Here is an 18100-nt window from a genome sequence, read left to right on the forward strand (position 1 = left end):
TGTCAAACTGTTCTAACTCATCATCTTGCCACGAAATGCTTTAATGAAATCTAGAAATGAAGTTAATCTTTTCTTTTAATATTCAGTGCTCCAAACTAAGTGATCATAAATTCAATTAAACAGGTATTGTCCTACTACAGGATTTTGTTGGCTTCCATCATTCTTTACTTCTTTAGTTGAGACTAATGTGTGTTAAACATCTATTAAGTGATCCCACACGTACACACAAACATTGCCTTACTTTGGTTATACAATAATGTTTGGACACCAGTTTTCATTTTTTGGTCCTAAATAGTTTTCAAAGTCGAGTGCTGGTTTATGGACAAAGAAACAGAGTTTGCTATTCTTCGTGCTTGTTTCAGCTAATTTCCTACAGAAGGGATTTAATCCAACAGCAATAAATTGCAGTGTGTGATTTGAAATCTGTGCTTTACTTGCCAGGCTTCCTGGGTCAGGACCCAACTTACATTTCAAACCTGCTTTTGCCCTGTGAACAAAGCCTGTCTCTTACATTCTGAGAAGAGAGATTATTCTGTGTGCCAAGAACTAGGCCACATACTGTGAAAGGTAGAGTTTACAGCAAGAACATAAGACTACAGAGACCTTCATGGCTCTCATGGTCACAGGCAAAATTTCACAATTCACATTTATTTAAACAGAAACCAAAATATAAGTTCTTGATATAGTGTATATGGAAATGATTAAATATTCTGATCCACATTTTTTGTTTGCTGGCAGAACATTCAAATATGACAGTTAGAAATGCAAGCTACATGGTAGAAAATGTTGCCTCAATTCATTATTTTTCATTTTTGGAAGTGAAAATACTTTAAAACCTCTTACTGTTACTTATAATTCTGTGCTCGAATGAAGGTTGTGACACTCATATTTTATCGTGGCCCCAGTTACAAGTTATGTGGGTATAGGTGTTTAAACAATGTACTGTATAGTGATGTAGAGAGCATGGTGCCATACATATTCAGCAATACAGAAGTACCATTTCTATGCCATTGCTGGAGTTCACCTCGGCATCTGAATTGGTATAAATTTAATTTTCTATCTGCAGTTACACTGCCACCTATCAGCAATCACTATTTCATAGTGCGTGGCTAAATCTAGTTCTATAATGCACAACTTTAAATTACAGTTATGTGGAGAGTTATTGGTTTTGCAGTCACATACACTTTGTTCTGGAAAACAACAGTATACAAAATAACTTTTTTTCATGTAGGAATTCTCACAATGACACTAGACTTTTTCATAACCACAACACAGAAATTGTATCTGTATATAAATGACTGCTCAATGCCACTTTTTAAACTATATTGTCTATTTGTTGTTTTACTTGTTTAACGTGATTATACAGTACATCATCCACTGGTGTTTTCATTTGAATTGTGTTTATTTGACATTGCTGCTCCTCTTCTAGATTAAAAACTAAATTAAAAATGCAAACTAATGTTTGATTAGAAACCTAATGAGTTTGCACCAGTGCTCTGAAAATCTCTATCAATGTCTATCCATTGAATCATGTGAAGTATTTGAAAATACACCCCTTACTATCAATACTTACACTTGACCATTCCTTTTAAAAGAAGCTAGATTTTCTGAATAACTGGTTTGAATGGCAAATATTTCTCTATTGTTATAGAGTAATTTGCATAACAAGATATAAAGGAATTAAGGATCAAAAGGGTTAGACTGAACAATGGCATCTGTTGCACAACAGAGTTCCATACTCACAAAGGTAAGGCAATAAAATGGAATATTAGGCAAAAAGGAATAGGCTCTGTAGACACATCTTTATCTAACATATGATTCTCCTTACAGCTCTCCCCTCCAGCTACTGATCAGATACAGCTCTTCTGAACAGTTGAGATCCTCCAGGAACAGGCTTCATTTTAGAGAGCAGGATTAGATGTCAAAAGTATAAAAACTGTAAAAAGGCTGTGTCTGAAACGAGGTAGAATATTTCTCACACCATTTGTAGCTCTGATCATAGTGTACAGGGCTATACTCACAATGTTACAAATAATCTACCACATCATGATGCTAGAGTACAATATTTGCTCTTTCGCATTTCTATTCAAATTTCTTTTGTGCAGCATCATGTTCAATTTCTTAATTACTGTATGAGTGGTTTTTAGTACTATTAAGCTCTTAACACATGCAATTCTTCATTTACAATTTGGTACTTGAAGCTGCATTAATCTCCACACTCAGAGCTAACATAAATGAAAGCATTTTTAAGGATTCTAACAGAGACTTTGGCCTGCTAAGACTGTCTGCCCCTGATTATTGTGTTACTATGGTGAAGTGTTATTTCTAAATGGGCTATTCATGTTTTGATGAAAAATAAATGATTCAGCAGTACTGCTTCACTACCACCTTGCTGAACTACTTTCTATTTACACTGACAATCACAATACGTCACTCAAAGCAGGAGAATATGCAAAAATAAACCAAAATCGTACTCATGTTTGGTCCCTTGTTTGTCTGCAAATAAGCAGGTATCATCTTCTGTTTGTTGTTTTTAATTTATTTTTTAAACTTAGAACAGGAATCAAGCGAGGATTCTAGCCTTTTGCCATCAAGAGTTATATTGATATTTGATTCACAATTTGTTTAGTCTTGTGTGGACCTTTTGTGCACTTAGCCAGATCGGTTCCTATGCAAAAGAGTTGAATGCACCATAGGTACAGTAGAAGATTTTCTGTTAATTCTTATGTGTTCATAGGCTGTATTACAAACCTTAATGCACTATGGACTCTGCATTCATTCTTTCACCTCCCAATCCAGCTGGCAACTGCTACATTCCTGTTATTCCAATCCATACCCCTTTTTCATACATGTTTTCCCTGGGTTTTCTGTAATGACCTACTGACCCTAAAACTGCATTTCCAAGACTTAATTGAAAATAAATTTATACAGATCTTGATCTATGAGATATAATGAAACCAAACCTTCTATATTTTTTCTTGATATTATTTTTTTAAATGATATCATTCCATTGTGCATAAAAAACCCCAATGCTGTCTAAAGTACTTTGAAAAGATACGTCTTTCTTATTTGCACATGTAATAAACCTGTTTAGTACTATCTGAATGCAGATTTTAAAAAACAAACTTTATCCTCACAGTGCTCTGGTACTTTATTTCATTTTCTTATTATCTAAGATTTAAGAACTCCGAAAAATGAAGGCCTCCAAAGATATAATTTTAAAAACATAGCTTTAGGTAGGTTTGTATATATAAAGTATTCAATTTTCTCTCAAGTGTCAGCAGATGAAGTGTTAAAAACTGTCATGTAAATGTTGAATGTTGAGTGGATATTATGCTGCTAGACCACCATCTTTGTAAGAAAATGCCTTAATTGGTAGAAAATGGTAGAAATGCCTTAATATATACTAGCTTCCCTACAATTCTGTCCTTCAAAACCTCTGCATTTATGAGATGTTAATGTCAGTAGGTGCTCTCTTGAACAAACAATACAGGAAACTGAAGAGAATTAATGCTCCAGACAATTTCAATCTCTGCATTGTATTTATAGGTCATCTTCTCTTTAAGTGCATAAGAGACATTGCCATGCACCTCACCATCAGCATAAAATAAACTCATTTTTAAAACTCATTGTGAGGAAGGATAAGCTTTCATGCCGTTCTCTTAGGGATGACAGGTAATTCACAACACACTGTTCATCGATTCATTTTGCTTTTGATTTACATTAGGATGCTCCCCAAAATATTTTAAATGCACATTACAACCCTTAAGGACCAAATTTTAAAAAATGCTACATATGCAATGCATTGGGTCTAGCAGACATTGACATTAGAATCTAAGCTTATATAGAAACAGTATATGCAATCTACATAGTGCTTTTTCTAAGTACTGTTAATACATAAAGGGTTAACATGTGCAAGAACCGCTCAAGAGCATACTTATTCATTTGATGAGTCTCTGTCATATGTAATTTGCCACCAAGGGGTGCTTGATACATTGGCAATAAGACATACAGTTATCAGTAAACAAAGGAACCCTTAATTCATCAGGCAAGCAAGCAATGACAACATCATTTTTCATGCACCACATAAATATCCTGCAATTATTATTCAACACAGTCCTGTCCTTTGACAGCTGAACTGCAAGGCACATTTTTAATACCTCCCTCTTCTGAAGAGAATACATTTTTAGAGTCCCATCATGCCAGACAAAGAGAATGCAGGACTGCAGCTAAATAAATGTTAGTACAGCACACTTCCATAACCCTTAATAATAGCTACACAGTAATGACCTCATGCCTTAGTTTGTACATGATAGCAAACTGCTAGATGGCTTGACTTAGCAAAGTAAACATAAATCACACATATATTGGATATTCTGTTCAGTGGAGAAGGTACAAAAATGATCTTATACTTCCCCCTTGTGGTTAACTAGTGTTTTTCTACAGTTCAGGGAAAAACTACTTTTATTTTAAAAATACTAGAAATATTCATAGACATTTACTTTTTTATTCATCCTGTTTAATTATTTAAGTATCTGTGTCCATGTGCAAAAACAAAACTTCACTACTTTTCCCCTGTCCCTTTATTTAATTTACTTAAAAAATAAAAAAGTGTATGGGTACATGTAATCACTTCGTTATTTTCCTATGAGATATTAAAAAAGTAATGACATAAAGACAAAAGATTCTTTGGTTTTCATGTAACTTTTTTGTCTAGAACATTCTAAAGCTGCTCTGTTTCGTAAGGCAAGCTAATGTACTTTTTTATTCATTTTAATTCTGGTTTAGACCTATGGAGAGTGAGGCAAAATGAATATGTATTGCTGGTTAAATTTTCTTGCCAATATATCTTTGGTGCTTTTAAGATTTGGATGGAGAAACTGACAATTCGGAGAGCAAAAGAACAAAAACATTCACAAGGCTCATAAATTCCGCTGATAAATGATTCGAGATCTAAGCCAATGTGAGGTTAATATACTTCCCAATTTCCCCTTTACTGATTTTCAGAATATGATGCTTTAGTTGTATTGTCAAACGTTTCCATGCTTATAAAACATATGAAATACAGTATGTTTATACGATAGACAGCAAGACAGAAAATTCTATCATTAAAAAAGATTAATCTCAACATAGCCCATTCAGTTAGACTACAACTCTCCGACAACCCTTGTAACATCCCACCTCGTAACATCCACAAGTTTATATAAATAAACTACATAACCTTCTCTTTTCCCCTAGAACCAAAATACAGTAGTAAGTCTATGTGCAGTACAAGAGCTAGAACATGAATCTGTACCTGGAGGCGACTTTTAAGTAACACAATAACAAAAGAACCCCTGTCATGTATTGCTCATTTGGCATTGGCAAGAATGTTATCTGGGATTGTTCCATGTCCTGCCTATAACACGTTACTGAACTCCCGTGAGGATACGTAGTAAGGTTGCCAGCCACAGAACAGAGATAAGGTACTAGCTCTGAGGCTGGTGAGAACATTAAGAAAAGATGGACTAGAGACAGACAATAGGATCTGGGGAGAAAGAGGTAACCACAACACAGGGGCTATGAATTTAAAATAACAGGGTCACCATCTGATCATATAATAGCATATAACAGAACACTTTCAGACCAGCTTGGAATTGCATGCTCCTATAAATATAACGTTACTGGTATTAATTTAGTTGGTTTATCCAAAGTTGATTTACAATAACCTATTTTTTACATACATATCTTGTTACTCATTAATACAGCAAGGTTTGCTGGATTCTACTGTGTAAGACAGCAGTATCTGGTCATGAGTCTAGGGTTGCTTTAAGACAAATGACGGTTTTGTTTTTCGACCCAGCAAATGCAGCCTTTTCCTAAACTAGAAGTTAAGGAACTGTAGCAGCCTACTGTACCTTGACAGAATCAGAGAAAATTGTGAAGCTTCTTATGTCTGTACATTGTCCCATTACTTTAATTGTATAATACACAGAATAAAGACATCCTTTGCATAGAAATTTGAACCATTTCAGGTTTTATGAGCTTCAGGAATTTTTTGTACAAGCTCTACAGCTCATAAAAACCTACAATGGACTAAATTGCTATGCGATGGACATTTTATTATTTCCTGAGTAATGCCATTTAAACCTAAATAAAACAGAGGTATTCAACAAAAATCAAATCTGAAACAGAACGGTATGTTCTTAATTACACGTAAAGGTCCATCACTCCACAGGATCCTAATGATTTCAGTGTTATTTAAATGGAAAATTATGGTAAGGAAGGCAATCGTAAAAGAAACAAATATTTCATTTTAGCAGCTTTCTTTCAGTGGTCTTTCATAAAAAGCGCCTTCAATTTCAATACAAATCACAAGCACCCATGAAAAGCAATCCAAGGTTCACATTTAGTAAGTCACAAACCAGGGGTGTTACACTGGTTAATAAGGCTATTTAATGGAGAATGCCATTTTTTCATCTACTGAATTTAAAGCACCAATCAGGGGTATTTCATGCCATTAATTACAGACCACTAACTCCACAGAAACTCTGTTTATGCAGCATATGGCACTATAGTGCGGTTATAAAAACCATACATTGCAGACATGAATGTTTAAGTGTCTAAGTTTTCCTTTTAAGGGATCATTGGAATAATCATAACGTACCTGGTTTTTAATTATTTCCATTGTACCATTAATTGCAATACTTAATGTGTTCAAGTGATTAAGCAGTTTTCAACAATTGAGGTTTTATTATGCATGGTTTATTGCAAGTGAATCTACGCTCAGCTTGCCTCCAATTGTCTATAAAAGACAATCTATAAAAGACAATTTGAGTAAATTCAAATTAGACTTAGTACCACTGATAGAGAATAATAAGCTTAAATTGAATTTCATCCTAGAAGAAAGTAGAAAGTCTTGCTTTATAAAAGAACTATTTGTTTCAAAGGCTTTAAAAAGTTAAAGTTAAGCTTAAAGGGGGGAAATTAAAGAACTGTGAAATGAGTGTCTTAGAAGACATAATGTCTTAGAATGTCTTATGTCTTAGAAGAATGTCTTAGAAGACATTCTAATGCCCTGTACTGTATACAGTATACAACCCAAACTTCCAAATTCTTTGTAACCTACAGAAATTCAGGTTGGGAGACTGTATCATGACCATTTAACATTATAAGTATTGCATGTTCTCTTAGAAATGTTATAAGCTGGAAAAGCTAATAAACTAGGGCATAAAGTTATGTCTTGATGCCCCCTATAATCTCTAGAATGAACTGCCCTGCAGGCCGTGCTTAAAACAGCCCCCTCCAGATGGGTGTCATCAAATGCAAGAAACTAATGCATTTTATGCCATCATAAAAATCTCTTTAGTAAGAAATGTTAAAAAGCCCATGCCTCAAAGTTGATTCAGCAACTGTTGCAAGCACTGAAACCCTCTGCAAAGCATGGTGCCAAAATCCCGTTGCAAAGTCAATAACACTCCACGACTTTGAAGTTGATAAACAGCCACAGGGATATTTATCCTGGGACCAGTACTTTGGCCAGGGACCAAAAACAGGCCCTAGATTTATAAATATTTAACACAAAGTAACACTTGAAATACAAACATCTTTAAAATGAACTCCTTATATCTGAACGTTCAGATTGTGCTTTCTAAAAGGTCTGTTTTTTAAAGAATAATTAGATCTGACAGAACTCACCAAAGACTCTCACTACAAGCAGAGCTGGGATAAGGAAGAGGAGCATTCTGAAGGCAGTAATCAAGAATTCTTTTCCACAACGTCTCTTCAAATACTGACCTGGCAAAAAAAAAACGAGGACAATAATTTGAAGAATGCAAGTCAACCAATGCACGTTATAGCCTATTAAAATATATATATACACATGTATACATTAAATGTGACAGCCAATAGAGATACATTGTTTAGGCAACAGTCCATTATGGTCCCAAGCTTTGCCATAATTATACTTTTTTTTAAAAACCATGACAAAAATCTTTATTGTGTAGTATAAAAATTTTAATTGTGATATGGAAGGATACTGCAACTACACAGAATATAAAGATAGAAGAATAAAAAAAAACTTACTAAATTGCCACGTTTAGAGGACAAGCAGAACTACAAATTTAGTGTCAGGTTTCAGGAATGTTGCCAGGATTGAATTGTTGCTGAATGAGGACTAAGGCCTGCACTTTATTTTTAAACCTTTATGGCTCAGTCTTGTTTCACAATATTTTAGTAACACACTGTAGTCATGGACGTACAATTTACTAGTTTATCTATTTTTTACCCTTTTACTCGCAGTGTGTTTTTTAGGTGTCCAACAACTTCTGCAAACAATTATATAATTGAATTAAGCAGACCTGTTAGACCACAGAGAAGTACACATGTAACTGCTACCATACTTTTATTATATATAATTTAAGTACAAAAACAGTCACAACAAATTACTTTTAAGAGAGATTCTCAGTCTGACATCACTCAAAGAGCTTTGGATTCTCATCAGAAAAAAAAATCTTTAGTGCATGAGCTGATTATGAAATGTTTTGATTGCTTCAGTTTTAAAAAGACAGACCTTTAAATAACAGCTTTAAATCTGATGTTGAAAGTTTTACCAACTTTGGGTCATATTGCTTTTTGAAAAAGTTTTATGTTACAGATTCACTAATAGTGCATTTTGGAAAGAAGTATGCACAAACACAGTATAGCAAGGATCAACAAATATTGTCAAGCTGCAGCAAACACACCATAGTAAATTATACCAAAGCTTATATCATTATACACTCTACAATGTACAATTTTCTTCTATTAAGATAAGAGCACTTTATTAGCCATATACAATTTCTTGTATTAGGAATTTGTCTTTTCGCAGACCCCAGCTTGCTCTCCATGAGACACACAGACAGGGAGAGAAGCTGGGGGTCAGAGCACAGGGTCAGCCATTTATACAGCGACCCTGGAGCAGTTGGGGTTAAGGGCCTCCTCTGCTGGCCGTGGAATACGAACCAGCAAACCTTTAGCCACAGAGCCACCGCACCGGCCCTATCAATGTGCTAATTTAAATATAAGTTGTTTTTCTTTATTTTATTCAGCTTTATATATAATCTCCTTGTAAGTGACATTCATCCAAGGGACAAGGGGTATGCTTTCTTGAAGGCCAGCTTTTCCCAAAGCTGTCCTTGCTCCGTTCCAATTTCACGTGCGCTTTAGAAACTTTCTGTTGATAATTACTCAGCTATCGTGAGTCTCCTACATAGCAGACCTTAGCAAGCGCAGGCCTAAAGTGTCTAAGTGTCTATATAAAACAGCACTTCAGTCAACATGTGCCAACTTGGCATCTCCAGATTCATCCTACTAATTAGGCAGGGGAGGAGTTATAGTTGTGGACAGACCTCTAAGGCTCTACAGGAAACAGCCAAGCAAGCTACCTACACTAGGAAGGGCTGTAATGTTACTCTTCATGATTAATCCCTCCAGGCTAAGGACACATTAAGAGAAAACTTCCACTTGCAATTCACACTAGTAAGCACATGAAAGCCGTCTTAATTTCAAAGGTTAGAAATGATTCAGCAATAAATCCACTCATTCATTAATACAGTTAATGCCTCAGGGGAGGCTGCTTTTCAGCAGTTAAAAAAGCTTCCCAAAAACAAGCTGAAAAAGCCTCTAAGGGCTTCTAGAATATCAAATGTTTCTCTGCCAAATACATGCATTTAACCCCTTCAATTTTAAACTTTGGTTGAAAATTAAGCCATGAATCTATCAAAAAATCTCGCCAAAAACTGCTGAAGCATCAAGCATTTTACATACTGTAGAACCACTTCCTCCAGAGACAGAAAGAACATCTGCCTCACTCCTGTTCCACACACTCTCTGCTACATCTTGCCCTTAGTCAGCCCATCAGGAAACAATCATGCCAGAGGAAATAAGGTGGGGAAACACATAAACTCATTTGCTTAGGATTTCCCCTCAGGGACCGTAGCTCTGTTCAAAATAAGTTGGATTCACCAGAGCGAGTTAATCCATTCATTTGGCAGTGCTCAGAGCTCCTGCAATAAACACTTTAAACGAGACAGTCTAATGAGAGCATCATATCAACTCCCAACTTATGTACACTGTACAAAGACATATCACACATATGTGAATATAATAATAGTACCCATCTATAATGATAATTCCTTGTATTTATATAGGCATTTAATGAAATAGACATGCAGACATTTGCCTCTTTTATTTGTCAGTTCTTTGTCCTTCCCCATGGTGATGGATGACAAAAGATTTTCTCATTTGTGTCATCTTTTTTTTATACCCTAGCAAAACAGGAAGCCCAAAAGCTCATTTCCTTAGGGGTGAGTTGTATCTAAATAAACAGAATTTCATTTCAGATTTTCTTTTAAAAAATGTAGGGGATCCAATAAGTTTGATACCTATGTTTTTAGAAACAAAAAATAGTTTTACTCATTTAAAAACATTTGTTTTGAAATAACTATTTGAATAAAAGCCTACAGTTTTCACATTTCTTGGGCATAAAATATAAGTCTGTGTCTGTGGTGTTTATTTTCAGCAACTTTTTTGTTCATTTTTATCAAGGGTGCCAATAATTCTTGAGCCCACTGTACAGTTTATACAGTACATACAAATATATAGGATGGTATCCACTTCCTCCCCCATTTGGGACACATGGCACTAATCCTCCAAGGGTCCCACTACATGACAGATCAGCTGGACTGCACAGACTGTGCAAGCCCACCACGAATTTATCCAGGATACTGGGATTAACAACCAAAACCTTAACAACCAAAATAGTGCAATGGAATTTTATGACAAAATAGTTAGGACTATGTCAGTTGAAAACCAATCCTGACCATGAAGTCAGGGGGGCGGAGTGGTGGCTCTGTGGCTAAGGATCTGTGCCGGTGGCTGGAAGGTTGCTGGTTCAAATCCTACAGCTGGCAAAGGAATCCTACTCCGTTGGGCCCCAGTGGAAGGCCCTTAACCCCAACTGCTCCAGGGGTGCTGTACAATGACTGACCCTGCGCTCTGACCCCCAGCTTCTCTCCCTGTCTGTGTGTCTCTTGGAGAGCAAGCTGGGGTATGTGAAGAGATGAATACCTAATGCAAGAAATTGGATATGGCCAATAAAGTGATTGTATATTGGTCCATCTATGCCACTTGCAGCAGCAACCTCATTTTCCTTAGAGGTGTCTGTCCCTTTGCAGTGCTGACCAGACCTAGCCTTATGTACCTTCTACGATTTGACGAGATCAGCCTAAACTGTCAAAATGGGTCAATAAGGGTTTACATGGCACATTAAAAACATTATTGAGTTGGATAACAAAACGTCATGTTCTTATAATAGTTTTGGACAATATTTACTCAGCTTTGTGGAGGGACCACATTTTGTTCCACTACATTTAGTGTTTTGTGTATGTTAATGCATACAAACAATTTTAATCAAAGCTTTTGATTTTAGTCAAAAACCTAACATTCTTCTCTTTAAATTAAGACAGCTAAACCACATTGTTTTGGATAATGAAGCAGAACAGTCCTAGAGGAAGTAATAAATTACATTTTATATTATTAATAATTGACTAAAAACACCACATTCACGTACATACAGTAATCAAATTTAAATTAGCATTCTATCTAAAATGAAACTTTTTAATACTGATAACTATGGTATTTTCCTGCAGTACACATTAATACAAAAATGTACAAACTACATTTCACACATTTCACCAACTGTATTCTTTATGCAGAGACACTTTTTTTATGCAGAGACTGTATTTTCCCAGTTAATCAATGTTTTGTATGGGCTCTGAAATTCTATTTTTTTAAATAAATTTACATTTGTTTTCCACAGTGACAGAATCATTTTAAGAGTTCTCATGAAGTTACCTCAACACCAGGTTTTGCTTGATTCAAGTGTTCTGTAGAACTAGCTCCAATTAATTTGGAAGATTCACTTCTTCTATTATTTTCATAGTATGGAAACTGGACTAGAGATTGTTTCAGTAGCATCTTAATAAGGTTACTGGTTACCACTGTAAAATTATTTTGCCAGGGCATTAAAACAGAAAGAAACTTAAAGATAGTTCTTAAAGCACCACTTTCTTCTGAAACAGGATTTTTCCATTTAATTGTTGCTTCCATATGTTCTCAAAGCTTAAAAGGATGTGGTGAGAGCAGTAATATTCAACCTTGCATTTTTGTTCACTGTTTTATAAATAGGATTGCTGATGCAAGGTTTTATTTTTGTGAGGTACAGTATTTTCCTATTACAGCTCCGGGCTAGGTTGTATTGTAGTTGTTGCTGCACTAACTTCAAAACCAAAGGCCACACTCTTTCTCAGAGAATGTCTGTGGTGTCAAAAGCGATGTGCTTAGCTTTTGATGACCTTATTTCAATTGAAAAACACAGATCATTTAAAAAATAAATCAAAACATGACTGTGTTTAAAAAAATATTCAAATGGACAATGTGGAAAAAATAAGTGTGTATTTAAAACGGGACATGTTGTACTACACAAATAAGCCTTTTTTGATTTACAATTACAGAACATTCTTAGGAATTGTTTATATATTCAGAAACAATGACTGCCTTATTAAAGCAGCTAGAATTTAACATTATGTTTACATTTGATTTGTTGCTTCATCCCTCACTAAATAATGGCATACTTTTCTTACTAAATTGTGCACTTAATATGCTAATACAAACTTAAAATTACTGACATTAATCAAAACTTTTCTAAAACCCCGATTAACATAGTAAATTCAGAGCAATTCACAGAAGGCACTGCAGGTAAGGGCAGCTTAAAGGAAGTTGAACCTCAAAACCTAACAATTTCAAAAACAACAAGGCCAGTAAAGCTTCCCAGTCAAGAAACATTAGAACAATTTTAAGCTGACTTTCATTAATTACTGCATTTTTATATCAATTGAACATCACATCAATTTCAATAACTGCTTATCTAATTCAGAGTCACGGTGGTCCAGAGCCTATTCCAGGAAGCACTGGGTTCAAGGCAAGAGACACCCTAGACAGGACACCAGTCCATCACAGGGCACACAAATATGCATGAACTCACACTGGCACAAAGTTCCCCAGAAGCCAATTAACCTACCAGTGTATTTGGACTGCGGGAAGAAACCGGGGTACCCGGAGAAAACCCATGCAAACCCAGAGAGAACATGTAAACATCACACAGATAGCACTCCAGGAACTGAACCCAGGGCCCCAGAGCTGCAAGGCACCAATCCTAACCACTGTGCCACCATTTTTATACTATTAATTATTCATCACTGTTTTAATGAATATTTCTCACCAAGACTTCACTGTTGTACGCTTCCGTAATAAAGTCATTTACCAGCAGTAATATTCAAGACCATAAATTAAAACTAAAATGACCATTACATGGCCTTCCAACAGACTAAAAGCACATCTTAAAAGGGCTACAGAGCACTGTACAGTAAATCACTTTACATATTAACACTAACCACTTACAGCACACAGCACAACATTTTAACTTTCCCAGAAACAACCCATGTCACTTTCTATAGCCACATTCAAGACTCAGAAGCCATGAATAATAATATTAACATCTAGGCTAACTGCTATTATTGTTGTTCTTTTTTAGTTTAAGATGTAATCAGCAGCAGCACTAGGAATGACTTATGAGTATTACTTATCTGCCATAACTGGTAATTAACATAACATCACTTTATTAGCCCCATACAATTTCTTGAATTAGGAATTTGTCTTTTCACATACCCCAGTTTGCTCTCCATGACACATAGACAGGGAGAGAAGCTTGGGGTCAGAGCACAGGGTCAGCCGTTGTCAGCACCCCTGGAGCAGTTGGGGTTAAGGGCCTTGCTCCAGGGCCCAATGGAGTAGGATTCCTCTGGCGGCTGCAGGATTTGAGCCAGCAACCTTCCAGCCACAGGCGCAGATCCTTAGCCACCGCTCCACTGTTCTTAAGCAACAACATTCATCATATGTAACGCCTGATCCGTCTTAAAATGTATCAGGAATCATGAATGCTGAGCAGTAAACATAAAAATACAGTTTGTGGTTGTTTTATATGGATAGGCAGCAAATAATGAAATTAACCCTTCCTCCCCAAAATAGTGGTCCTTACATGCATATGCAGAGCACAATTGCACATCTCTACATGCAGATCATACAATACATGTGTTGCATTAGTTCCCTTTTAAGTAGAGAGATATTCCACTCAGACCAATGCAGGTCACAAGCATAGGGTAACTATCACTTTATCTACTTCTCTTAACCAGGCAGGAGACGTCATACACATTAGTAACTATAACTATCAGTATGCTGGAAGGACTATGATACATAGTGTATTGGTTTTCATCCAACTTGGTGTTATCAGCCTATTACTGTCTAAATTAGACAAATTTAACAACTTTGAGTGCTTTCTTAGTTTTATAAAAACCTAGGACACGTGCAAAAAGTATTAAAAAATAACTGTCCTAAATCCAACTGTTCCTTGATGCTATTTTTAAATAGCAACAAAACCACAGTTTGACCTTCTATTTTAATTGAATGAATATATCTGAAAAAATCTGCATGAGATCAAGGAAACCACTTTACTCAACTAAGTAAAGTGCTATAACAAACATCAAATATCTGACACCAGGCAAAACTGATGACACAAAACTGATGAAAGTTTTGTCTTTCCAGGCAAAAAAATGACATTTCCACATGCTAATGTGAGTAATAGATATATTGAGATATAAATCCAAGCTTTTGAAATGCTACCTATAGAATAGATGTATATTTTACCACTTAATCTTCATCACAAGGCAAAATCTAAAATGAGTCTAAAGGATAAAATCAGATCCAATTACTTGAATTCCGCTTCTGTTCATGTTTCCATTTCTAATTGTGTGTATTTATTCTATTTTGGTTGAATAAACAATAAATACATGGAAAAGATATCCTTTTATATTCTATTGTGCTGGATTAGTTAAAACTGCTCAACGTCTTGCATAGCTCTGGAAAAAGCTGTGGCTCAGATTCATGATGTCTCACACCATGTCTAATTAAAATGCTATCTCAATAAGTTCTCATGGGCACTACTCTGATTGTATCAAGGACCCTGGGAAATTGATATAATAACAACTATGCAGCTGTTGCAGCTGTGTGTCGAAATCATATTCTTAAATACTGTAAATGGCAGAATAAAATGTGAGATCTGTAATTTTCATTAAGAGGCTTTGAAAGCTCAGCTTTAAAATGAAATAGCATATTCACAAGAACCATTCCCATTTTTTTTAATAAAATGGAATAAATAAATGGAACGAAAAGACCGGGAGTACACCCCGGCGTCCTGACCAAAGTTCTCATTGGCCCTTACCAATCATGGCCTCTTAATAATTCCCACCTATAAATTGGCTTCATCACTCTGCTCTCCTCCCCACTGAGAGCTGGTGTGTGGTGAGCGTTCTGGCACACTATGACTGCTGTCGCATCATCCAGGTGGATACTGCACATTGGTGGTGGTGGAGGGGATCCCTGTAAAGCGCTTTGAGTGGAGTGTCCAGAAAAGTGCTTTATAAGTGTAAGCAATTATTAATTATGATTATATCTTCAGTGATCGTTTTTGTGGCACAAACAAGTGAGCTTCAGCAAATTAACATCAGGGGGGAAACACCAACTGTAAAATAGATTTTAAAGACTGGCATTCTTATTTTGCACAGTCCAAGACTTCAGTATCCTGATAAACTGACCAGACTGTGTTTTATAATGAGGCATCAAAGTGTTTACAAGAATAAGGGGTTCACTCATGAAATCATTTCAGCACTTGCATTTTTTTAATTATGTATTAAAGCTTTATCTTAATCTATCATTGAATTATGGAATGCTTAATTGTTTAATTATTGTTTATTCATGATAACTACCCTGATTTAACATTACAATTGTAGAAATATACTTACTATACTAAACATTACTATACTATATTGCAACAGTAATATTGCTTAAAATACATAATACGTGAATAAGAAAGATCTTTATTCATAGCCCTAGGCGTATTTATATTTTGTGGGAATGTGTGTTTTTGATATTCACAAAAAAATGAATTTTCGTACTTCTTACATTTTTAATATGTATAAGAACGTTTTAATTTCACAAACTTCAGTTATTTCACAGGATGTAGAATAATCAGCAGAGAAACACGGGGATTCTGCACACTGACAATCAGTTCTTTTACTTGGCTTCAAGGAAATGAAACTTTCCCAAAGTCTCGTCCCGAAACAAGTTATTACCAATGCTTACGTATAACCAAGTAAATTGTTATCCTGCTAGGAATATGGAGATTCCTCATTCTAGTTGAATCAGGTATCTTTAATAATGACACTTTCTTAGAATCTAAAACGTCTATTCACTGAAAATCAAGTGTAAAGTCCGTTTAATTTACTATTGCTGACTATTATATTTAATTATAGAAAAAGCTCCGACCTCAACAAGTCACAGGCTTCATTTCAAAACAGTCGCACCGAGACTGTAGTTACTTACATTTTATGTTTTAAGTTAGTTCTAATAAGTAATTGGAATGACCGAATGTAACAATAAAATCGCGTATCATTCACAACAGTTCATTTAACGAACTAGTATTAACTTAATATTCTTAATTTAGGCAGTTTAGGATTATCATGCGAAGATTGAGGACATCTTATTGAGGAAAAATAGATACTGTACAATAACAAATAAATACAAAACAAAGGGATTCGCTAAAAATGTGGACGTCAGCCATAAAAAGTCGGAAACTGCATTGCTCTACAACTCACTCTCTCATATCTTTCACTCTCAGATATGAGAAGATATCATCCAAGGAACCATTATTTGGAAAACTAGTATATTGATGCTGAAATTAGACAAAGAACTTACCAGCCAGAAAACAGATTATTCACAGTGCACCCTTCAGCCAGTAAAAGTGATCTTAAAAAGCTTCATAAAGCAACCCTTAATTTATGCATTCCCGCTGACTTCCGTTACTTCAAGGTATAACGTTATAAAGTGTCGTCTAAGCTCGGCGTTTTAAAAAGCCTTTAGACTCGAAGCCATTTGTGACTGTCCGTTCGGAACTAAAAAATAATCATCCAACTCCTCCTTCCTAGTCGGCTCTTTCGGCTTTTTTGTCCAGCATGATGTCATGTATCAGGGCAGGACTTTTCCCTCCTGGTGCACTGGGAAAAAAAAAGGTTTCCCCCTCCTATACAAATTAACCATTTAGTGCCTTTTTATGTGTCAGATATCTACTCATCTATTTGTGCGCTTAGGTGCCGAGTTTTTGCTCAGATCAATTCATTTTGAGTAGTTATTAACAGTGTCTGTAATGTACTGTATTTTTTTGCTGCAATACACATTTAATCCAAAGATTCCATTTCAGATGTGTAATAGGAAAACTTGCATATATTCAAATGATTAGTAAAGTTTATTGATATTGTAGCGCCCACGTGGGGCGCTGTAGCCATGCACACGCTAGGCAGGCTGCGAACTGGGGGTTGAGGGGCCCGTATATAGTAAGGCGAGGGCCGGAGACGCCCTCTTCCCTCTTGTGTCTGTGAAGATGTGTTGCAGTGCAGTGCTGTATCTCCACTGTCCAAATGTGTGTAACCCCCCTCAGCGTCTTTAATAAAGGTCCTGCCAACCCGCCTGTTTCTTCCCGTCGGCGAACCCCGGGAGCGTTACAATATGATTAAATACCCTATTTTTTTTCTAGATTGAATTACGTGTTCCTGTAGTTATTAAGCAACAGTATTATAACAACAGCCAAAGAGACATGCAGACACAAAGACGTCCTGTAAATAAACGTACAAATATGTCGCGCTTATCGAACTGTAAAAATTCCACATATAATGATGCTCCCTTTCTTCATTGTATATTCTTTTTTAAAAAACGTTTTTTTATTTTTGATGAATTCATGTTTTCTTTAGCAAACACACATTGTGAAAAGTACAGAATAACATAAAAAGCTGTAGTTATGTGGTTAGTCAGAATAGTCATTCAAAGTGCAATATAGAATCCTTTTCCAATTAAAAAAAAATATTGCAGGCTATGCAGACAGAAACACCCAGACAAAGGATTCAGAAATCATATA

General features: G+C 35.7%; 1 protein-coding gene across 5 annotated transcripts in view; it reads right to left on the bottom strand.

The window, feature by feature from the left end:
• The window catches only part of cd276 (CD276 molecule), a 74753-nt gene extending 57578 nt beyond the window's left edge, over window positions 1–17175 (bottom strand). For 2 of the 5 annotated variants that reach the window (XM_015343785.2, XM_015343787.2), the window contains exons 1-2: window positions 16888–17168; window positions 7678–7776 (exon numbers count right to left, since the gene is read on the bottom strand). In XM_015343785.2, coding sequence (XP_015199271.1) covers window positions 7678–7723 — 46 coding nt within the window. In that variant the 5' untranslated portion in view covers window positions 7724–7776; window positions 16888–17168. Of the gene's footprint in view, window positions 1–7677; window positions 7777–16887 lie in introns of all 5 variants that reach the window. The other 3 variants (XM_015343783.2, XM_015343782.2, XM_015343784.2) reach the window with 2 other exon arrangements.
• Window positions 17176–18100: the final 925 nt, after the last annotated feature.

This window comes from Lepisosteus oculatus, chromosome 5 (assembly GCF_040954835.1).
Source record: "Lepisosteus oculatus isolate fLepOcu1 chromosome 5, fLepOcu1.hap2, whole genome shotgun sequence".
Lineage (NCBI taxonomy): Eukaryota > Metazoa > Chordata > Actinopteri > Semionotiformes > Lepisosteidae > Lepisosteus > Lepisosteus oculatus.